We start from the raw sequence: 24,543 nt of genomic DNA on the forward strand, positions 1-24,543 counted from the left end.
GGATGTGTCATAGGGCAAGTATATGCAATGCCTTCCCAAAACAAAGTTTGGAAACTGTGTTCCCTTCAGAGAAAGGGTCAAAATTATAAATACCTAGCTCTCCATAAAAAAATACAGGCGTACATCATAGAGTGACATATAGGGTGTTTTACTGCATGTTTATTTAAATTACAGGAAAGAGAGCAAGGCAGACCCTTACTGAGCTATAGGGAATCACGAGGGCTGAGGAAAAGCATTCTGAGCAGTCCTTTTTGCTCAGTGGCATTCCAAACTGCCAAACAAATGGCTGAAGTTATACTTCCTAATTTTCCATTTGTGGGTTATCATAGATGCTAAGTATATTACTCAATAAACTTAGATATTTGACAAATATTTTATCATGAGTTGCACCACAAAAATCTCAGGGTAGAAATGACCTCCATTTTACAGAGTGAAAAAACTGAGACTCAGAAAAAAAATCGACTTACCCATAGTCACAAATTTTAAATGTTACAGAACGGGGATTGTAACTTAAGTGCTCAGACTCACTCTTACAGCAGACTTCAAGTATTTGGATTTTTAATTGCTAGTTTGTTTTACTTATACTCAAAAATGAGAAATTTGGTAACTGGCATTCCGTGACTCTTTTTAAAGCTTTACATAAGCTTCCGTCTAAACTCGTTCACACATATTAAAAATTATTTACAGAATCCTAAAATGTGTAAAGATACCTATGGCAATATTCAAGTATCATGATGTACCAGGGCAAAGGCAAGCGAAATTTTAGACATTCCTGACCTTTGCCAAGTCCATGTGAAAGTCTCTTTCAATGAGAAATGTAAACTAAAATATTTAATATTGGATATATTGGGGGAATCACTACTGAGATATCAGGATACTCATTATTGAGGAAATTCTAAATTAAACAAAATTCAAAATTAAACAAAAACAGAAATGCCAACTAATGTTTATGGTATCTATAACTCCTATACTTTTTCATTAATGGCTATATTTAGTTTATTATTTCACTCTTTCTATTTGTACTCTAATCTTTTAAACAGTTCTTCCCTTTGCTTGGGCACACAGCTAAGGCAATTATTTATAAATCAGATCAATATGTGCAGTCACACACAATAAAGCTAGCTTAAAATATCCTTTTTAATTCCCCTCTGAAGTAAAGTGACTTTAGTGAAGTTTTCATTATCTGTGGAAACATCATTTAAGCCAAAACTACACTATTTCCAGCTGAATTACTCTAAATTTGGAACTTTTAGGTTGGCAAGTTTCATGCCTGTCAGAAGCTAGATCATTAATATTTAGTCTTAATGGATGGCTTAGCCTGTCCATCTGAATGGTCACTAGCCAGTGTAATGACCCAAACATTGATTTCCCATCCACTTGGATTTCCTTGTATATACCACTTTAGTGGTCACCCTATTCCTAATTATAAAATGTGCCATCATTTTCTCTCCCTTTAGTAAGTTTAACTTAAATACACTTCCTCGCTTTACTTTTGGTCTTTCCCCATGGATCTCAGTTCATCACTATTTTAATTTGAATGTCTTTCTCCTCCCCTCAACCCTCTCACTGTCCCACTTCTATGATTCCTGAAGTCTTCAGCAGTTAATATACTTTTTCTAGAATAAGTAGAACCGCTTTTGCTTTTTACTTTTTCTCCTTTCCTATTCCCTTCCTGTAAATCCCATAGGTTTAGACCTTGTAAATTAGGAGAGCCCACTTTGGGGAATGTGCCTAAGGGTGAGAGCCATCCTTTCCTAGCAGGTAAAATAGAATAGTCTTCAGCTGTCCTGCAAATGATCCATTAAGAAAAACAGGGTAGAGTGGTAGAAGGACCATGGAATTTAGAGACAGAAAAGCTTTTGGTAATCATTTCCCCTTTCCAAGATTTTCTTAAACTGAGGATATTAATACCTCCCTCAAAGGGTTGTTGTAAGCCCTGAATGACAATAGGTAGAGTCTTCAATACATAAATGCTGAGTCCTCTCCCCATTCCCCTTCAAGGGTACATCATTGGAGTTGAGTTTAATAGGCTCTGGGTCACAAATGTTCTGGGCAGTAACTTCCTCCTTTCTGTTTTCTCCAGACATTACTGGCTATAGAATTACCACCACCCCTACAAATGGCCAGCAGGGATATTCTTTGGAAGAAGTGGTCCATGCCGATCAGAGTTCCTGCACTTTTGAAAACCTGAGTCCTGGCCTGGAGTACAATGTCAGTGTTTACACTGTCAAAGATGACAAGGAAAGTGTCCCTATCTCTGATACCATCATGCCAGGTAATGGAAAAATAAGCTATTATCCTCAGAGTGGCAGTTCCAGTAAGAGTGGGGATTAACATCTTAATCCCCAGATGGTTGAGTGTGTCAAATATGTTTGGGATTTAATTCTGACCTCCGAACCACACTCTCTAGAACCATGAAGTCAAAGCAACTATTTGGACAAATGCTTGCTGTTAACACTGCTTGACTCTCTGTGCTTCACTGGGATGCTCTTTGTCTCGATGGGTATGCAATGGAGTGGCAACCATGGCATTAACTTTGTACTGTCCGCTCACGTGGAACTATTACTAAAATGATGTCATGTGTCTGTACTCAGTACTGACAGGCGAAAAGTAATATGGTAAATGCATCCCATCCGTACATTTGTGCCTGATCTTACAGTCTCCATATGTGAGCACTGCAATAGCTCTTGGTTGACACATTCATTTCTTCATTGTGCCGTTTCAAATTCCTTTTTTTAAATTGAAAAAAAAAAAAGAAAGAAAGAAAGGCCACACCTTTAGGGTGTTCTTTCTTATGGACTGAATGACAACATTGAAAGGACCTATCTAGGGATAGGTGTGTTGTTTGCCCCAAACTGAATTGTGACAGATGAAAGCATTGGACAAAATTGTGTTCTTTGCATTATTTGGTGGAATGCTTTTACTAATGCTACTTAAATAATTTTGATTATGAAATGAATAAAATATTAACAGTAGCCTTGGACTCAGGCCTATCTGTCTTTCCCCTGAATGTGCTTTGGAGTGGCACATTTTATACCATACATTCATAATGCATTAGCATTATGACCATGATGTTGTCATGAGTTTTTCTATTGGGAAAAAAAAAAGAAAAACTCATCAATCAATTTTTTTTAACCCTCTTCATGAAAGTTTTATTTTCCTACTAAAATAGTTTTGGATTTTTTTTTAACTTTGCTGATACTTACTACAGGTATTATGTCTAGGTTCTAAGAATGGTTTCAACATCCTAAACAGGACTATAATTTTTAGAACCTGAGAGATTTAAATTTTACTGTTTGGGGGATTTTCAAAAAACAAACAAAAATCCCTAAAGTAATATTGTAACCTGTTTTATTCTCCCGGGGAAACTATTCATGGTGCTTAAATAGTCTTTTCAGATAATTTGGAGCAGATTGCATATTACCATCATTGCTTTAACACTATCAGTTTTACCACTAGTAACCTGATGTACACTGCTTTATTTTTTCCTCTTTTTTGCCTCTGTTTTCCTTTGCCCTCCTTTGCTTTGTAACTCAATAGAGGTGCCCCAACTCACTGACCTAAGCTTTGTTGATATAACCGATTCAAGCATCGGCCTGAGGTGGACCCCGCTAAACTCTTCCACCATTATTGGGTACCGCATCACAGTAGTTGCGGCAGGAGAAGGTATCCCTATTTTTGAAGATTTTGTGGACTCCTCAGTAGGATACTACACAGTTACAGGGCTGGAGCCTGGCATTGACTATGACATCAGCGTTATCACTCTCATTAATGGCGGAGAGAGTGCCCCTACTACACTGACACAACAAACCGGTGAATTTTGAAAACTTCTGTTTTTGAGACATGGATGGTGTTGCATGCTTCCACCAGTCACTCTGGTTAAATGTGGATGTTTCAAGGGAAAAGCCAGCAATTTGCCAAAGAGTGAGAGGGTGGATCGATTGGTAAGGAGTGGAATGCATATGCCAAACTGATTGGATGAAGATATATACAATAGTCTTAAGTACATTTTCGTTTAAACCATGAAGATGTGTAAAGCCAGAGATAGATATCTGATCTATCAAATACAAAATGGAAAAAGTTAATTGAATTTGTCGACCTAGAATTATTTTTTAAAAATCTAACATTAAAACCAAATTGTATCATTAGCACCAGTTAACCAGAAGAAATGTACTTCCAAAATGTAACATTAGACCCTTCTTTCTGTTATTTGATAAACTCTACCATGTTCCTTCTTTGTGACTGTCTAAAAATTGATTGAAATTTAGGGTAGAGTGGAAGGAGGTTTTTTTTGCGGTAGGAGAAAAAGAGACTTTGGAACATTCTAGATTTCATTGCCATGGTGAGGTAAAGAAACTCCTCTTTAACCACAGTCTGGGGACCAGCATGCAACATTATAAAGGTTCTCTGCCCTGCATGGTAAGAAACATGCTGAGAACCAATTTGCATGAACCCCTTTCACTTGTAAGTAGAATTCACTGAATGGAATTGTAGCTATGGCAGTAGCTGTAGTCACTCCTGTCAGGGGGAAATTTAAGACCCTCTTGTGTTTTTGTCTGTGTGCATGTGTATCTTTGGAAAGTATTGCTATGTTTCTCTTTGCTGTGTAGCAACCTAAGCCTCTTCAGCCTGGGATTAAATAATCATCAGTGGTATTAATTATGTACATGGATTTTATGTATTTGAAAGTGAATTAAATTGACCCTTTAAAATATATTGATGGCAGAAAGGTTAAAGGGGCCTAACAGTACTGGGTGTAGTGTTTTATTTTTAGCAGTAGTTCACTATGATTTAGATTAGACTATTTGCATGATGATGACTCGTTTCCTTTATGCATGAAATACTGGTTTTACCTTTCCAGCTATTCTTGTTAGCTTTAATTTTTAAGTGACATTAACTTAGTCTTCCTTCTTATTTGAAACCAGCTGTCCCTCCTCCCACTGACTTGCGATTTACCAATGTTGGTCCCGACACGATGCGTGTCACCTGGGCCCCACCTCCATCCATTGAATTGACCAACTTACTGGTGCGCTACTCGCCTGTGAAAAATGAGGAGGATGTTGCAGAATTGTCAGTTTCTCCTTCAGACAATGCAGTGTTCTTAACAAGTAAGCGGTCAAGTATATTTGTTCAATAAATACTAAGCTAGCACATAAGGAAGAGATTCTGTGTCCTCAGGTGGGAGCAAGAAAGATTAAGACAGCTGCAACAGAACTACAGGCTAGACTCCAAATCTAACGTGCAGCTCTATAAATTTTGAAAGATGTCATGTTTGTTGTTATTTTAATATATCTTTGATATCTACAACTCTTTAAAAATCAGAGTGGAAAGACACCAACAGTGAAGTTCAAAGACTTCACACAAGTTCTGCTTCCAAATAAGCACATAAAAATAAATGTGGGCCCAGAGAAATTATATGACTAAATCTTAGTGTTTAACGAAAGAAAAAATGAGGATTGAAACTAGTGTCACGGTATCTGTCTTATTCTCATTTAAGTGTCAGCAGGTAATCTATTTGGCATTTAAAAACTTAGAAACAGTGACTGGTCACTCAGGGTACGTCAGGATTCTAATTTGAAGAAAGAGCCAGAAGTGTAATTTGTACTTCAAAAAGAATCTGTTAGTAGGATTTCTCTGAAGGCTGAGGACTTAGAAAACAACTGAAACTAAAATAAACAACAACAATTTATGGAAATTGTTTCTAGTTTCTACCCTTTGAAATTGATATTTTTTATTAAAGAAAATAAAAGGAGGCTGCAACATGGTGCTGTTTCACATGTTGCTTCTCATTATTTTCACTGTAATAGTAAAATACACATATAAGAACAAAAAGCAAAAGCTTCTACATAAGGGAAAAACAGCTCACATTTAGGTACATTACCAAATGATGGTCTGAAAACATCCTCTATCTTTCAAACATATTTTAGAGAGTGAAATACAAAGAAAGGCAGCTCAGCATGACCATAGTCTTGGTTTCCAATTCTGTGGCTGAGGGTGAGAAATCCTCATGTCTGCCTATCAGTGGGGCTATGATTCTGTTCTGGAGCATTCTGGAATCAGTAGTTACAGCATTACCCAATACACAAGGCTGTGCTTCAGGACCTCTGTCTGCCCCACCTCAGCCATAGACCTGTCACATGTTATTCATATGCTCTAAGATTTATTCTAGATTCTATTCTAGATCTCAAGGTAGCCATTTCCCCCCAGAGAAGCCATTATTATCTTGTTTTACAGATGAAGCAACTGAGGTCTCCAGTGGCTAAGTAAATTGCCCTTGGCCCAGCAGGAAGGAGGAAAGGGGAGTACAAGCATCCCATCTCCTAGTCTGGTGCTTCAGGGGCCCCTGCAGAAGGGGAGGTGGTGTAGAGGGGAATCGGGGTCTTTTGAGTAAGAGTTCAATGGTTAGAAACCTTACTCTGTACCTCTTTTGGTACCTCAGAATGAGAGAAGAGGAGACCCAGGAATATATATTCAACTCTTAAGTATTCTGTTCTTACCTTAATAGGACAGAACCGATCACTCCCATGAGTATGACCCTTTTTCAGTAAAGGTTAATTGTTAAGACCACTGGTCTTGGCTTAGGCTCAACTCCTGTGTGATCTTGGGCAAATATATTGAAAAAATAACTTCTCTGTGCCTTAGTTTTGTCATTAGGACCTGGGGATAATTGTAAACCAAACTTTTGGAGGTAATAGATATGTTCATTATCTTGAATGTGGTGATGGTTTCACAAGTGTATACATTTGTCAAAATCTGTCAAATTAGACACTTTAAATATTTTCAGTTTATTGTTTGGCAGTAAAGCAGCTTTAAAAAGTAGCAAACTAAAAAAGAAAAAAAAATGGTAGCAAACTACCTGCTAGGGTGATTGTGAGAGGTAAATGATATTCACAGTGCCACAATCATTATCACATGCCCTCAACAGACGTGCTGTTAAGTGAATGATAGAAATATTACTGTGCTGCAGCAACTCTGTCTTATTTCAGATGCAGCTGAGTCATACCCACACAGGTGGAGCTGGGGGCAGGGCTTAGAGATGCTACAGGGCCAGGTGACCCTTCCTCATCACCTTCTGACAGCCCCTCTCCAGGCAGCAACATTCACTTAGGTGTAAATAGGCTCTAGGACAGGACTCTTGGATATTTTATCCGTTGAAAAGTCCTAAGGGTGCTTTGGTTTTTCATTCTTTCAAGCACATTTTTAAAATAATTCCAACTTGCCTCTTCAGATCTCCTGCCTGGCACAGAGTATTTAGTCACCGTCTCCAGTGTTTACGAGCATCACGAGAGCATACCTCTTAGAGGAAGACAGAAAACTGGTGAGTCATGTGGGCAACGTGCTTATTGAGTAGCTTTCACCTACCAATTTTAAAGAGCAAAGTTCCGTGCTACTTCTAAAAATACATCTCCATTTTTGTGGGAGTGCTTGTCGCCTCGTCATTACCTTTGATCACTGGTCTTAAAAATTAAGACATCTTATGGGAATGTAGTTGGTGCAGCCACTGTGGAAAACAGTATGGAGGTTCCTCAGAAAACTAACAATAGAGTTACCATATGATCCAGAAACCCCACTCCTGGGCATACATCCAGTCAAAACTATAATTCAAAAAGATACATGCACTCCTATGCTCATAGCAGCACTGTTCACAATATCCAAGACATGGAAACAACCTAAAAGTGCATCAGCAGATGAATGGATAAAGAAGATGTGGTGTATATATATATATATATATATATATATACACATATATATATACACACACACACACACACACAATGGATACTACTCAGCCATAAAAAAGAACAAAATAATGCCATTTGCAGCAACATGGATGGACCTAGAGATTATCATACTAAGTGAAGTATCATACTAAGTGAAGTAACTCAGAAAGAGAAAGACAAATACCATATGATATCACATATGTGGAATCTAAAATATGACACAAATGAACATATCTATGAAACAAAAACAGACTTACAGATATAGAGAACAGATTTGTGGTTGCCATGGGGGAGGAGGGTGGGGAGGAAAGGACTGGGAGTTTGGGAATAGCAGATGCAAACTATTATATATAGGATGGATGAATAACAAGGTCCTACAGTATAGCACAGGGAATATTCAATAACCTATGACAAACCATAATGGAAAAGAATATAAAAAAAGAGAATGTATATATATGTATAACTGAGTCACTTTGCTGTACAGCAGAAATTAACACAATATTGTAAATCAACTATACTTCAATTAAAAAAGTATTGATAGATTAAAAGAAATTAAGACACCTTATTCAACTATTACACTGACTTCCAATCACTAAGATTATACTCTCTGCTTCCAGGGAAGACTGAAATTAGTCCAGAAACTTTGTTGTCTATCTTTTAAAAAAAAATCTCCCAAGAATAATATCTCATAACCTCTATTATTGAGAGGTGGTGAAATCCCTTCTCATTAGGCAGATCTGTCTAATGGCTGACCCAACACTTTCATTGTCATCTGAGTATTTTCCCTCTTTACTAAGCCAGCGAGTTTATCTCTTTTTTCTACTTGATGAAATATTCATTTACTATAAAAAGAAGTTGAATAGAATCCCATAATATTATGTCCCTTCTTAAATATGAGTGCTTCTATTAATTTTTTCCTTTCAAAAAAGTGTAAGTTAATATAGCCATTTATTTATTTCTTGTAGTCCACTTGCTTCCAAAAAGCAGCTGTGGTATCTCAATTTGGTTTGAGTATATTATTGAATAGAGTAAGTAAATGTTATAACTAAAATGAAAATTGCTGGAAGTCCCGGAGAGGTTAAGTGATTTGAATTTGAGATCAACTATAAATTTTTGTTAATTTTTCTGCAATGCACTAAATTCTCAATTCATGAGGAATTACTTGCATTGTAATTTGTCCAGGATGATGTCTTCTTTTCATTTTAGAAAGTTTTTTGTTTCGCATTCTTACCACCCTGTTGACATAGCAGTTCCCTCTTGAGTGTAGAAAGCTTTGAGAGCCAAACACTTAACCTGAGAGTGGGCAGATCTTGCCTTACTTTGAGAGGTACACTTATAAGATAGAAATAGAATACTTGAACACTGAAACCTTCAAAAATATCAATTCCCAGAATACCTCACACACCTGTCTTCAAATGTGATGCAGAAATCACTTGGATTACTTAGCAAAAGAAAAAAGAAAAGAATGCTTTTGGACGTTTTGAACAGAGTCAGTTTATGATTTTGAAATTTATCTGTGGCTTAGAATCAGTGTATCATAACCTGAGCTTCATGACAATTCACTGTGTTAGTGGAAAAGGATGGAAACACTGGATGGATATTACTTTCCCTTACATTCTTCCTCACTTCCTAAGTTGGTGGTGTCTTTTTTTTCCCTTTTATCTCTTCCTCCCCTGGGTGGCAAAAACAGGTCTCGATTCCCCAACTGGCATTGACTTTTCTGATATCACTGCCACCTCTTTCACTGTCCATTGGATTGCTCCTCGAGCTACCATCACCGGCTACAAGATCCGCCATCATCCTGATCACATGAGTGGAAGACCTCGGGAGGATCGAGTGCCCCCCTCTCGGAATTCCATCACTCTCACCAATCTCAATCCGGGCACAGATTATGTGGTCAGCATTGTCGCTCTTAATGGCAAAGAGGAAAGTCCTTCCTTGGTTGGCCAGCAAACAACAGGTAAGTTGTTTTCTGGTCTGCAAAGAAACTCAGAGGACTTTCCTATGCAGGTGATAGCTTCTGAGACATAGCTTTGTGTTGTCTGAGTCATCATCTCTCTCTTTTTTTTTTTTAAATTTATTTACTTATTTTGACTGTGCTGGGTCTTAGCTGCGGCACATGGGATCTTCATTGCAGCATGTGGGATCTTTTAGTTGTGGCATGCAGACTCAGCTGCGGCGTGCGAACGCTCAGTTGCGGCATGCATGCAGGATCTAGTTCCCCTACCAGGGGTCGAAGCCGGGTCCCCCACATTGGGAGTGCAGAGTCTTACCCACTGGACCACCAGGGAAGTCCCTGAGTCATCATCTCTTAAAAAAATAGATCATGGTTATGAGAATATATTAAAGAAGATAATTTCTTTATCTCAAGAAATTTCCCACCTGAGTTAGGTATTTATGCATTTCTAAGAACTGAAGTTTTATTCAAAATGTAGAAAACACTCTGTTTCAAAGTTCTCTTAAAATTTATTTTAATATAATCGTGTACTTGTTCTTATAAGATAGATGCTTAAGTACTTAGGGGAGAAGTATCATCATATCTGTACTTCAGTCTCAAATGGATTAACAAAAAGATAGAGAGAGACAAGGAAATGTGGCAAATTCCCTAAGGGAAGGGAGTATGGGTGTCCATTATCTAATTTTTATCACTTTTACGTGGTTTAAAAATTTTTTTAAATAAGAAGTTGAGGGGAAAACTCTCCAATACACTTGAACTAATCATCTTACCACGATTTGAATTGTCTCCTTCACCCCTTACTTTGCATTGTTCATAATTTTTAATTTTGCTAATTTTGAGTAGTACTTACATTATTATATGAAGGAATTCTAAAGGCAGTGATCCAGAAAATGAACAAAAGGTGGATCTGGGCATCCTTTGAAAGTTACAGATGTGAAAACTTTCCCATGTTTTTCTAGTTTCTGATGTTCCAAGGGACCTGGAAGTCATTGCTGCAACCCCCACTAGCCTGTTGATCAGCTGGGATGCTCCTGCCGTCACAGTGAGATATTACAGGATCACCTATGGAGAAACAGGTGCGTTAGTGAAGTGCTACTTCACACTCTGATGGAGTATTCTGTCATGGGTAACACGAAAGCCCAGCAATGGATACATAATTAAAGAAGCTTTGACAAGTCCATTAGCTGGAGCCTTGACTTCTTTCTAAGAGCATGTGGGAAATATGTGTGACATAACTGGTGGCAAAATCAAGATAAAAAGTTGTTTGTATAATACTAGAGGGGAACAACAGAGCTGAGGAAGAAGGATTTTAAATTCACAAGTATATTATCAGTGGTGAAATGATAAGTGATTTGTATTTATCTTCCTTTTACTTTCCTATATTTTCAAAATTTTATTTAACATGAATGTATTCCATTAAGATTTTGAAAAAAGACCACACTATATGCAACCTTGGGTTGAGGACTTACCTTCTCTCCCTTTCTAATTTTAATCTACCACATGTTAAAGCTGGAATGTTAAAATAGCATGAACTGCAATTTTCTCTCAATTCTCTCGCACTCATCAAGGCTTACTACATGCATAAATAAATAGACCTTTCTGTTCAGGCCCTATTTAATAGCACTTTTTTAAAGGGAATAAGCAAATATGTAACTTACAAGCTGCTCTCAATATGTTAATTCAGTTACTAGTGTAAGTGTAATTTACACTAGTAAATTCAGTTACTAGTGTAAGTGTGATTTCTTTATCTCAAGAAATTTCTAATACCTAAGTGTCTCTTAGCCCCTCACACTTTAAATTAATCCCTTTTCAAACAGGAGGAAATAGCCCTGTCCAGGAGTTCACTGTGCCTGGGAGCAAGTCTACAGCTACCATCAGTGGTCTTAAACCTGGAGCAGACTACACCATCACCGTTTATGCTGTCACTGGCCGTGGGGACAGCCCAGCAAGCAGCAAGCCCATTTCCATTGATTACCGAACAGGTACTGACTCCTCTTCTGGGATGACAGAGGCTCATTTACTCAGATAGCTTTTACTATGTTCTCCCAAAGTATTTTCTTCATTGTGGAATTGATTTTCTTTTTTAATAAGATGAAGCAACAGCTACAGAGTTTTGAGCCAGGTATACAAGGAAGCACCCCAAGGGCAAGGATTTTTGTCTGTTTTGTTGATTGATGTATTCCATGAGCCTATAATAGAGACAGGGACAGAGGATGTTCAGTAAATACTTGTTAATGAATGAATAGATGAGCTAATAAGGTAAGGAGGCAAACATCTACAGGAAATGTAGTTTCTTTGTGAATGCAGCAGCCATCTTGAAAATAGGCAGTAGTGTCAAGATGCAGGCACCACCTCCCAAAATTCTCTGTGTTTCTGCAAAAGAAACACCTGGCGGTCATTAATAGTAGTAAGAGATTATTCTATTTGTATCAGAACTGGAGATGAGGACTTGTCTAGTCTTGTCCCCATGGACGGGGGCTTCATTGGTTTCTCCTGGTTTTTATTTGTAGAAATTGACAAACCATCCCAGATGCAAGTGACTGATGTCCAGGACAACAGCATTAGTGTCAGGTGGCTGCCTTCAAGTTCCCCTGTAACCGGTTACAGAGTGACCACTACTCCTAAAAATGGCCCAGGACCATCGAAAACAATGACTGCAGGTCCAGGTAAGAATAGCCAGCACCTCACATACATCAGGATAAACAGAGTAGGACCGCACAGTATGCTTTTTTAAATAAATGACTACCTGGCTCTGAGTACTATACAGTTTCGTATCACGTGTCAGAGTTTCCCCATTTGTGAATTCGGGGCTCAAGGCTGTTAACAGCTCCCTCCACGGTAGAATTTTTAGGATGAGTGCATTTCTGTTTTTACATGTGTAGTAGTGTTTGATGGTGTGGACATCTTAAATTATTAGGTTCATCTTTGTGGTTTTGTTTATCATGCACACTAAGAAGACAGAGATGGTCCTAACTGACTTTGAAAGATTCTTTTAGCTCTTGTTTTTGTTTTCATATAAAATAATTGTGAAATTAGGATTCTAAGGCAATATTTTAAAGTCCAGTTAATTTTCATTTTTTCAAGAGCAGCATCATTCATTGTTGGTGGCATCACACTCAATTTTAGAGCGTATCCTTTAGTGTGGCTTCACTCCAATATGGTAATTTGTATTAGCAATGAACGTGTCTGTCCAAGAGGAAATCCATGTGTGACTCCTCCATATTTTCATGCTAATTCTGCAAATGAAAATTCCAGGCCACCACGCATTTACTACTGAACTCTGAAAGTCACTTGGTTGTCAGAGTGAATGACATAGATGCTGCCTTTCTTTTCACTCCCTTTGCAGATCAAACAGAAATGACAATTGAAGGCTTGCAGCCCACAGTGGAGTATGTGGTTAGTGTCTACGCTCAGAATCGAAATGGAGAGAGTCAGCCTCTGGTTCAGACAGCAGTAACCAGTATGTAACCAGTGCCTGTTTTCCATGTTCAAAGTCAAATTTTGTGCTTAGGTGTCTGGATACCTAGTTTGTATCTTGAGCTGAGCTCTTTGCAAACATTTTTCCTTCTCAGTGCCAAGGAATGAACATATAGGGAGAGAAGTTGTGGAACTACCATAGTTAGTTGCTGTGCTTTGAATTTCTCCTGCTCAAATCGCCTCAGCAAAATCTTATTAGCCTATAGCAAATCTACAAATTATTTTGCTAGCACCTTCTTTTCTACAACTGGATGGTAAAGTTGATTGAAGTGTGCCTCATGAAACTATTATGTTTCGAGCATTTGTGGCTGGGCCAACGTTTAATGTAAATATTATATTTATATTAAATATACATACATTACCATATTCAATGGTGGGGGAGGGGGAGAGTTAAAGAAAGAATATAACAATCTGAATCTAACATTGAAAATCAACTTTGCTGGGCTTCCCTGGTGGCGCAGTGGTTGAGAGTCCGCCTGCTGATGCAGGGGACACGGGTTCGTGCCCTGGTCTGGGAGGATCCCACATGCCGCGGAGCGGCTGGGCCCGTGAGCCATGGCCGCTGAGCCTGTGTGCCCAGAGCCTGTGCTCCGCAACGGGAGAGGCCACAACAGTGAGAGGCCCGCGTATCGCAAAGAAAAAAAAAAAAAGAAGAAAATCAACTTTGCCATTTCCAAGGTATAAAAAATCCAGGTCTGTGGGACTAACATCACATTGCAAAAACAAATCTTGGTAGAATATCTTAAAATAAATATAAATAAATCCTCATGTGAGGACATTTTTCAGGGTATCTCCACATCTCATGTACACCTATGTTTTAATAAGTGATGTGACATTAAATATTTTCTGAACCAAAAAACCTTAAACAAGGGTCAAGTAATTTTCCATTTAATAGGGGGTTAATTGGAATTTAATTCATCAAAGAAAAATGGTATCTGCAGAACTGCTTTGCATGTTATAAAAATGCTTATTTCGCAACTTGCTTTTCACATAACCTCTTACCGTTAATTTGCCTAACAGACATTGATCGCCCTAAAGGACTGGCATTCACTGATGTGGATGTCGATTCCATCAAAATTGCTTGGGAAAGCCCACAGGGGCAAGTTTCCAGGTACAGGGTGACCTACTCGAGCCCTGAGGATGGAATCCATGAGCTATTCCCTGCACCTGATGGTGAAGAAGAGACTGCAGAGCTGCAAGGCCTCAGGCCGGGTTCTGAGTACACAGTCAGTGTGGTTGCCTTGCACGATGATATGGAGAGCCAGCCCCTGATTGGAACCCAGTCCACAGGTATATCGTTAATTGCACTGCTGGGTGCTCATGGGAGCAGCGGCTTTATGCCCTGCTGAATGCATTATACTTTATCAGGCTATTGATTCCCATGCAAGTGGGTACCCCCAAAATCCACCTCTCTATTAGGAAAGACCCTCTTTAAAGAAGAATAGTAATAAGCAATAAAATGTAGGTGACATTTAGATAAAGTCTAATAAAAGGAAAATTTGGAGTAGCTTGGTTTACAAACAAGGTTATAAAGCGAGACATTGGAAGAGAACATGAAAATTGTGGATTATTTCCTAAGCCATGACTCTCTGTGGTTACTTATGCTCATTATATATAAAGGAAAGAAATTTGGCATCCTAAGGAACCCAAACTGGGCCATTTCATAGCAGCAGGATTCTGAGAACACGTGGGTAAGACCTTCCTTCTCTGGTTAGAGATCATGTGCTAGGTGTATAATTTGCTTAAAGGATTGAGAATCAGACACATAGGAAACAGTTGATAGGGCAAATGCTTTCCACCTTCTTTATCCTCTCATGCTTTATTTCTAAAGCAGAGTGGAATGCTAAAGATGTCTCCTCGTGACAGCATAAACCCTGGAGGTGACAATCCGTATTATTGCTCTTTGCTTCTCTTTTCTGCTTCTGTTGTGAGCCAATTTTCTTCTGCTGCTGCACCACAGAGAATACTTCAAAGTTAGCAGTGATATCTTCCAGAAAGTCCAAACAAAGAGAATAAAATCATAATTCTATCTTTGGAGGGATGAAATACTCTGTGAGATGGTTTTCCATACAAAGATAATTTCTATCGGAAAGGGGCTACTGCTCATCTTTCCATAGAAATGGAAAGATCAATCCTAATGGCCAATAAGCCAATTTGACTTTAATTTATTAAGGGAAAGCAAAAAAACCCAACTGCTAAAACCTTAAGTCTCTTAGAGTTTTGGCATTTACCCAAGGGCTTCCAGTGTTTCTGAGCATTGCTGGATAAAAAACACATTTTTTTCAGCAAACATTTTCTTCATTTTGCACCCCCTTTTGTCCTTTCTTGTACTGAATCTTTGCTTGACTAGGGTACCCACCCAACCAAACAAGTACAACCTATCTACTTCTTGGAATTCACTTTATTTTCCCCCTTTCCCCATTTACTGTAAGATAACCTCTAACCAATGACCATCCTGACAGCCATTCCTGCACCAACCAACCTGAAGTTCACTCAGGTTTCACCAACCAGCCTGGCCGCCCAGTGGACAGCACCCAATGTTCAGCTCACTGGATATCGAGTGCGGGTGACCCCTAAGGAGAAGACCGGACCAATGAAAGAAATCAACCTTGCTCCCGACAGCTCATCTGTGGTTGTATCAGGACTCATGGTAAGAAGTGTCCTTTTTCTCATTGGACTAAAGAAGTAGGTCATTTCTTACACAGTTGAAGGTGGTGGAAATATAATAAATCTGTGTTCTTTGCCTCTGCTGTCAAATTAAATTGATCATAATTTTGTATCAAGTAGAATTACTTTGTGTTGACTTAAGCTATCAGGGACAGAATTTTATGAGCTGCATTGGATGTTGCATAGCTCTTTAAGTGTATTCTGTTTATTTTAAAATGTTGTATTGTGTGTGCGGGGGGGGGGGCAATTTATATATCCATAGGCTGAATGTATAAATCTACTTTAGTTATGCTTTTTCTCAGCCCTGTTACCTTTGCAAGGAATATTCTCCAGTTTTTACCAACCCAGCCTGATCCTACCTTCCTTAAGTCATTTTTAATCCTTCTAGATGTGCATGCAGAAAGCTAGCCAGGAACCTAGGAAATTGTTCTACTTCTTAACATAAGGCCAATTCCAGGAGAAACTACAGAAAGAGGGTTCAGAGATAGACTATTCTCTTTGCCTGTCTATGATCAGAAAAATTCATGATTTGCACCTGTCAGATCATCAAAGAGAAAAACAGGCCAATACCATTTTCCTCATTTTGTATCAGCTTATCATAAACATGTAAGTTATGGCTTACTTGGGCTCAACCCCAGGTGCATTTTTTAATTCATGTAATTAAATATGCTGTCAGTGTAGGAAGGAAATTAATATAGGAGCTTACAGTTCTGCGGGTTTTGCTAGCTTACTTTTTCTTTTCTAACCATTGCATTTTTTCTAACGCTGGAGTGAAAATTCCTGGGCTTCAGAAGATCACATTGCTAAAGCTTACTGCACCCTTCTTTCTAGGTGGCCACTAAATATGAAGTGAGCATCTATGCTCTTAAGGACACTTTGACAAGCAGACCAGCTCAGGGAGTCGTCACAACTCTGGAGAGTGAGTAATCAAACTTTTTAGTGTCAACAAACGTTCTGGACAAACAAAACTTAAAGAATGGCAAATGCCTTTCTAGATCACTAAGTGAACGATGGCATGATTCCCAGTTTGGAAATTGATTTGCTTTCCCAGTTACTACTGTTGCCTCCTGTGCCTCTCCAGAAAGCGGTCTACTGGCGCGTACGTGCAATCACTTCATGATGCGTTAGTGTTGGTGCAGTGAACTAGGACTAACACTTAGGTTATGTTCTACTGGTTAGAATTTGTTTTCATAGAGTTAAGTTTGAGGAGGACGCGCTGGCTTCTGTTGTATCTAACAGTGCGGTAGGGATTGGACAATACTGGGCCCAGGTTCTAGTTTTCTGCCATATCAATAACCCACAGTTATTCTTTTTCAGAAATCACATAAAGTGTCAAAGTCTTCTCATCTATGAAATAGGGATGGTGTTGCACCTGTTGAAAAAATATGAATCTATATAAGAGTGACAAACTACTAGCAAGACCTTATTATATATATGAATATATATACCTTCCTTATATTATTACACATATTTTATATTATAATAACAATAATGTTAACACTTACTGAGGTATTTGTAGATACATAAAGCCAGCCTTGAGAACCACTGACAGTACTTGTAAAGCTTTTCAGTTCTTAAAAAAAAAACTACACGAGGTGAATATTTTCATTTTTCCTAATTACTGTCTGCTTTTTCTCTCTGGATGCCACAGGAGAAAATCTATACATTATTAGTCATGTGTAGAAATTGATGTATTTGTATATAATAAAGAAACATTTTAAAATATCAAAACCTTACCTATATGAGCCAGCCAGGCACTAATCTCTGGCTGTCATCCTGTGCAGATGTCAGCCCTCCAAGAAGGGCCCGTGTGACAGACGCTACTGAGACCACCATCACCATTAGCTGGAGAACCAAGACTGAGACGATCACCGGCTTCCAAGTCGATGCCATCCCAGCCAACGGCCAGACTCCAATTCAGAGAACCATCAAGCCAGATGTCAGAAGCTACACCATCACAGGTCCGGGAGCTCACTCTACTGACCACATTTGATAACTGCCATTCACAACATAAATTAGCTTATTAGTCTTTCTACCACTTACACTGATTAAATTTATCTTCAGTGTTTTATGATAACCCAGCTCTATTTTTTACAACGTATTTTCATCTCCTGATCAAAACGTTTTGTCCTGTGAACGCCTGGTTTTGTCTAATGTTTGCCAGAGGAATGGCATAAGTCCCATTCATCAGAGATCTTTCATCAATGAACCCTCTCTTAGGGGAAAAAAAAATTATACATAATGCTTGAGAGCCAAAAGAAACTCAGTGATAGTGTCTACTTCTTAACATTCACATAGACTATAAAGCAGAATTAAATTTGAAAAAGCAAACGACACTACTTCATAGAGATCAAAGTTGTTGTCAGAGAATGTTCAATATCAATTTAGGTCTTTTTGAGATTGAAAATTCTGATTCCAGTTCCCAACCAGTGACCATCTGATAAAACACAGTCAGTAGGTGCTCACCCCTATCACCAAGATAGTCACTTCTAACAGCATTTTTGGATTTTAACATTTATTTTAGCCAATGTCTTTTTGTGCATCTGTGCCTTTCTTTTGAGATGTCCTTCTCATGAGCAGTTAACACCCATACCATGCTCTAATTTATTGTTCAAATGTGAACCACTTCCGTGGTCTGTATAAACAGGCAATGATGGGAGGAACCATGAAGATTGCAGATGAGTTTGAAAATTTTCCTAGTAAATGAAGATCAGATAAAAATCATCTCTTCACCAATCCCAGGTTTACAACCCGGCACTGACTACAAGATCCACTTGTACACCTTGAACGACAATGCCCGGAGCTCCCCTGTGGTCATCGACGCCTCTACTGGTAACTACACTTGCTACTGAAGAAATGCCACTGACTTATATGCTTGTGTGATCAGGCACGTGAACTTGAGCAACAAAAATGAGGCTGATACTTTTGTATTCAGATCACAGTGAATCATTTTTACTGTTTACAGAACTCTCAGATTCTCTCAAGTCTGCTTTTAAGGGCTGGGAAAAGAATGTGGGAATAACTTTCTTGGTTATTCATTTCCTGAAAGAGATGTAACTTTGTTTCCTTTTAGCCATTGATGCACCATCCAACCTGCATTTCCTGGCCACCACACCCAACTCCCTGCTGTTATCATGGCAGCCGCCTCGTGCCAGGATTACTGGTTACATCATCAAGTATGAGAAGCCTGGGTCCCCTCCCAGAGAAGTGGTCCCTCGGCCCCGCCCTGGTGTCACAGAAGCTACTATTACTGGTATTGCTGCTTTCATGCTGCCGTTTTCCTCTTTACTCTCTAGGACACAGACAGTGCTTAGCAGACTCCAGCTGTGTCTTTGGTGCTGCACCATGAGAACAAGAAGCCCCATTTCTGACAACTTCAAAAAGCATTCTCTATGGAGGAGCTGTCAAACTTGATACATCTCAGAATTCACAACAAAGCAATAATTTCAATCCTGTCATAATGGCATAACTAGAATCTTTTTATCTGCTGTATGTTTGCCGGACAGCTATCAGTTCTTCCTAGAAAAAGACACTTTTCAAAGCAAACTAGCAAATTTGGATACTGTTTGCTCACTCAGCAACCTAAAGAATGATAGGTCTGCAGGATTTGCCAGACTGCCACCTGCGATGGCCCTCATTATCCAGTTTCACAGGATAGGGCTTGAGGCAAAGTGATTCCCAATCACCCATACTGGAGAGAGTGCTTGGGATGGGGAATAAGAGATCATAGGCCTCTGGTATTGTTTTTGTCCAAGAGATTATACGGTAAACTGTGTATATAGGCTATCATCTAGACTTAAAAATCCTATAGAACACACAGGTACCAGAAGGAGACACTGCTTCTTTAGAAACTTTGGAGACAGGAAAATAGAATCAGATATGGAAGGCGTTGAACTGGGTACTTCCTACAGGGTCCACACAAAGAGTGGTCACTCTTTCCTACAGAGCACTTTTTTGTAGTCTAACTTTTTCATTGATCCTGCCACCGAGAGCCATCTGTTTGTTAGGCCTAAGTAGATTCATGTATACAGTCTGCACTGATCTCTCCCAAGTGTGTATTTCGCTGGCAGTGTACAACACTGATAGATTTTCTTGAATTCAAAAGGGCAGATGAGACCACATGTTAACAGAATACCCAGGAAAAGTAAAGTGCTTATTCAGGTGTCAGACTTGACAGGAAGATAATTAATTTGCTAAGTGGCTATTGTATACAGAGTATTTGAGTGTTTGCAGAAGCAAAACGAAGTCAGTTTTGCCTTTCAAGAGGCCAATGGCCAGCTGGAGAGAGGATGCATGCTTCCCAGTAGTATCTCCTGGTGAGATCAACTTTCATTTGACCAGCTGAGCCCACAGACATAATGTGATGATCTGTCCTTCCATCAGGTCTGGAACCAGGAGTCGAGTACACAATCCAAGTCATCGCCCTCAAGAACAATCAGAAGAGTGAGCCTCTGATCGGGAGGAAAAAGACAGGTAAAGAGCACCTTCCTCGGTGGTTAACAGGGAGATGGCCAAAACAAAACTAATTACGAATGATTCATTTTGCAGGGAAAAAGTGCTCCAGGTTTTGATGCATTTCTTGTGAAACTTTTTTTTTCTCTAACAGCATAGCATGTATGCTGTGCTCTTTCATAGCAAGAATAAGCTAACCATCTGCAAAACTGTTTTATTTTTTTTCTAGCCAGTCAATATAAAAGCCTTTCATTCATCTTTAAAAAATCCAAACCGGATTTTAAAATGTAAAAACCAAGCTGCAATCGTTGCTGCTCTTGTATACATTCTTTTGAAGTTAAAAATGTTTTTATAAGAAGGGGGAGGGGAGGGAAAAATCTTCCTCATTTGTCTTTATTTATTATTTGGTTTCTAAAACTTCGAACTAAATAATGTCTCACTTTTTTATCCAATTTCAGTTTAATTTGAAGAAAATGCTTCATTTATGCTGATAGGAGAATTTTAAAATAAATTTTATGTGTGTATTTTAATCTATTCTTAGCATTTCAAACTATGAAAAACTACTGCACCAAACCTCTGGAATTCTCATACTTCAGACGCTGATATAATTAGTCTGGATTCTAGTCCTCATAACATGATTCTCAAGTGAAAAAGAGAAAAAAGGCTGCATATTTCGGTTCCATTAGGCTTAATTTGAGCAGAAGCAGCTTCTATGGGGCTCAGCGGTTCAAAGCTTTGTGTGTATGATAAATTCATACTAACACTTTTTTCGTTCCAAACTATAAAGAAAACTTTGAGAAAAATCATAAAGATTTCTTTCTGGAAAAAAAGTGTTTTGTGATCTAAGAACTGCTAATTTTCCAGGAGCTTTGATCTGATTGAAAAATAGTCGTTGTTGCCTGAACTGATAACGGCTCCCGAGGCTACTTCTGGGAGCTTAACACGCTTTGCTTTTTTTGGCTCTAACCTCTCTTGGCTAGATGAGCTTCCCCAACTGGTAACCCTTCCACACCCCAATCTTCATGGACCAGAGATCCTGGATGTTCCCTCCACAGTTCAAAAGACCCCTTTCATCACCAACCCTGGGTATGACACTGGAAACGGTATTCAGCTTCCTGGCACTTCTGGTCAGCAGCCCAGTCTTGGGCAACAAATGATCTTTGAGGAGCATGGTTTTAGGCGAACCACACCGCCCACAATGGCCAGCCCCGTAAAGCATAGGCCAAGACCGTATCCACCGAATGTAAATGAGGAGATCCAAATTGGTCCTGTCCCCAGGGGAGACGTAGACCATCATCTCTACCCTCACGTTCTGGGACTCAATCCAAATGCTTCTACAGGACAAGAAGCTCTCTCTCAGACAACCATCTCATGGACCCCATTCCAGGAAAGCTCTGAGTATATCATTTCATGTCATCCAGTTGGCATTGATGAAGAACCCTTGCAGGTAATTCATGTTTCTCTTTACTTCTGGGCAGTCTGGGAAAAAAAGTAAGCTAGGCTACTGAAGTGACCAGAGCTCTGATGTCCAGTGGCATACTTCTAGAACCTCTTAGAAAGGTGGCATGCTTAAGTCCTGATTTTCTTTTTTAATCTCAGTACGGCTCTACTTCAGGGGATGTTCCAAAGAGTGTCATTAGCTTTTGTTTAGTAGAGAATAAAATCATTTCTATTATTATCGATCATTTGAGGTTCCATGGTAATATAGACAAAGAAATGATCTTAGAAAAGAGAGAGAGAGAGAGATTCTGCCTGAATTTACTTTTGTCCAGGAAGGGCTAAAATGCCTTCATTATGGTTTGTCCTTGAAGAATCCCATTATCTACAATATGTCAAAGGAGAAAGAACTTGGCCGAAGCTGTGCCTCTAAGTGATTGAATTCTCTGACTGAAACGTCTATGCTTTAATTTGTCTTGCTGATATCAATGTTCACTGTTTTCTTATTTTTAGAAAGTGGCAGACTTTTAAAAACTGACTACACTGTGGAGGATTTATGAGCTTAGAAAAATGAGTTTGAGGATTTGCCAAAGGGTTTGAAGGACCCCATGTTGGGGTCAGATGTCACTTGTGTGGGATGAATGTGTATCCCACATAGCGCAGCGTCCACGTTTTATGTGAAGGGAGCATGGCCACGGCTGCCAGTGGGCTTGCCCAGACTGCATCTACAGCAGGATGAAGAGGAGGCTGTCTCTAGAATTAGTGAGGGTTCCTGGTAACTGTGGAGCACATAGGGTAGATTTTTGGCAGGAAAATCTGTCACGTAGAAATGACAGCCCCTCACTCAACCTCCATTTCTCTCCTTCTCTGGTTGGGACCTTTACACTCTTCATCTTTGTCTCCCTTTGCTTTGTTTACACAGTAAGAGTTACTGAGAAGAGAATAGGGAAAGTCATATCAATTCCTCACTCTAATGCTTTCTCCCCTACTTTGGATGTGCTAATAATTGCAGTTCCGAGTTCCTGGAACTTCTGCTAGTGCCACCTTGACGGGTCTTACCAGAGGGGCCACCTACAACATCATAGTGGAGGCAATAAAAGACCAGAAGAGGCACAAGGTTCGGGAGCAAGTAGTTACCGTGGGCAATGCTGGTATGTGAACATCGGGGTTATTTGAGCAAAAGCTCTGGACTACCCCAGAGATGCTTCTTCGAGTGACTGTTCCTTTCTTGCTGTTGTCTTTTGACTTTAGGAAATAATTCCATGAAGTAACTGAGCAACTTTAAATTCAATTATTTTCCCCTCAGAGTATCATAGTATCTTGTAAAACACATACATAAATAGAGTCTCAAACAGTGATATGATGATAGACCCGGAAGGGACTTCAAATATTGTTTGGTCCAACACTGTGAGTCCCGGCTAGTGAGTATCTGGGTTGATATAGGACACAAGTCTCCTGATCTCTGTTCCCAGACCCTCTTCACCTTACCAGGTTGCTGTTCTCCTGAGTAAGTTTTAAGTACTGAAAGTGATTACCTGTGAAGGAAATTCCTTATCTGCCGACATCAATGCCTGCTGGGTTTTGGTCCTGATGTAAAATGCTACCAACATAGCCCATTTCTGTCCAAAGAGCTCCCTTATTCCCATGTTATTTCATGATTATATAGGCCTAAAACCACAATGAGGTTAAATGGTCATTGACTCTTTGTAGCACCTGGAAAGTTCCGTTAAACCAGTAGTGTATCACCCGGCTTTCCAAACTCCAGCAAGCTGGAGAGTCACCAAGAAACATGAGATAGGGAATAATCAAAATCATGAATCTCAAATTTTCCAACTGGAGGGTTTTCCATTCCCCATCAACAGGGAGTGCTGAATTCTGTCTGCCAAGTGACAGGCTTTATTCCTAGGGCCAGTTACTTAACCTCAGCCTCCTTCCTCATTCGATAGGTGACTGTGTTCTTTTACATGTATAAAAGCCTGTGAATTAAGCAGTTTATTTTTATTTGGAGGAGGGGGATTATTTTGTGCTTATTGTGTTATATATCTATGGTAATGCACACTTTTTGTTTCGTGTGGTTTTGCTAGTAGAATGCCATGTGAAAGGAATTTTCAAGAGCACAAAGGTCTTTGTGCTTTTTCCACATCATCTTTTTAAAAAGATTCCATCTCCAGAACTTTGGTCAGGTGGAATTTTAACTCCTGGCTATCTTTAGGAAGGTTATTGAAACCCCTCATAGCAGTTTAAGTTCCTTCCATTTTTCTTTCCGACTCCTTATTCCCAGCAGCAATATTCTGCATTCTAGCCAGGTTCTCCCAGCTTTGAGACATTTCAGACATCTTAGTTTCAACAAAACTCTATTTTCTTCCACTGTGATGCCTTTCAAAATATTAGGCAGTTCAAATATCTATTGCTTTTGAGCTTTTGATTTTTGCACTGTGAAAAGAAATATACACAGTGGGATTCTAAGTCACAGAAGTTAGTTTACTTAATTTTTAGATAATAATTTGAAGCACGCTTTGTTTGCATAGATTATTTTAAAATAAGCTTTCCCAAAACATAAAGACCAGATCTTAGGCAACATGAAAAGATTCCATTACTTAATTTCTAAGCCATCGATATCCCATTGCTTTCTCTTATTTGGAACAGTTGGTTTTATTGATAGAGTAAAGCAGTCTGACCATTATGAAAAGACTGTACAAAATCTAGGCTTTTTGCACTATTATACAAAAAAATGCAATAAATAAATGCGATCACATTTTAATGGTATATAAAACTGTGACAACTTTTGCATTAAAGCAAAAGATGCCCTCTAATAATTATTCTTTATTTGGT

At 39.0% G+C, this 24,543-nt stretch overlaps 1 protein-coding gene across 7 annotated transcripts in view; it reads left to right on the top strand.

Moving 5' to 3' along the window:
• Positions 1–24,543, top strand: part of FN1 (fibronectin 1) — a 69,683-nt gene that overhangs the window by 38,057 nt on the left and 7,083 nt on the right. The window contains exons 23-40 of one of the 7 annotated variants that reach the window (XM_082630171.1): positions 1,979–2,275; positions 3,541–3,813; positions 4,926–5,108; positions 7,229–7,318; positions 9,412–9,681; positions 10,638–10,754; positions 11,496–11,660; positions 12,189–12,344; positions 13,025–13,138; positions 14,176–14,445; positions 15,618–15,805; positions 16,654–16,741; positions 17,607–17,783; positions 18,565–18,654; positions 18,896–19,075; positions 20,206–20,295; positions 21,255–21,721; positions 22,724–22,862. In XM_082630171.1, coding sequence (XP_082486297.1) covers positions 1,979–2,275; positions 3,541–3,813; positions 4,926–5,108; positions 7,229–7,318; positions 9,412–9,681; positions 10,638–10,754; positions 11,496–11,660; positions 12,189–12,344; positions 13,025–13,138; positions 14,176–14,445; positions 15,618–15,805; positions 16,654–16,741; positions 17,607–17,783; positions 18,565–18,654; positions 18,896–19,075; positions 20,206–20,295; positions 21,255–21,721; positions 22,724–22,862 — 3,354 coding nt within the window. The remainder of the gene's footprint in view (positions 1–1,978; positions 2,276–3,540; positions 3,814–4,925; positions 5,109–7,228; positions 7,319–9,411; positions 9,682–10,637; positions 10,755–11,495; positions 11,661–12,188; positions 12,345–13,024; positions 13,139–14,175; positions 14,446–15,617; positions 15,806–16,653; positions 16,742–17,606; positions 17,784–18,564; positions 18,655–18,895; positions 19,076–20,205; positions 20,296–21,254; positions 21,722–22,723; positions 22,863–24,543) is intronic. The other 6 variants (XM_082630172.1, XM_082630175.1, XM_082630173.1 and 3 more) reach the window with 6 other exon arrangements.

Source organism: Mesoplodon mirus, assembly GCF_964341445.2.
Source record: "Mesoplodon mirus genome assembly, chromosome: 8".
Taxonomy (NCBI): Eukaryota; Metazoa; Chordata; class Mammalia; order Artiodactyla; family Ziphiidae; genus Mesoplodon; species Mesoplodon mirus.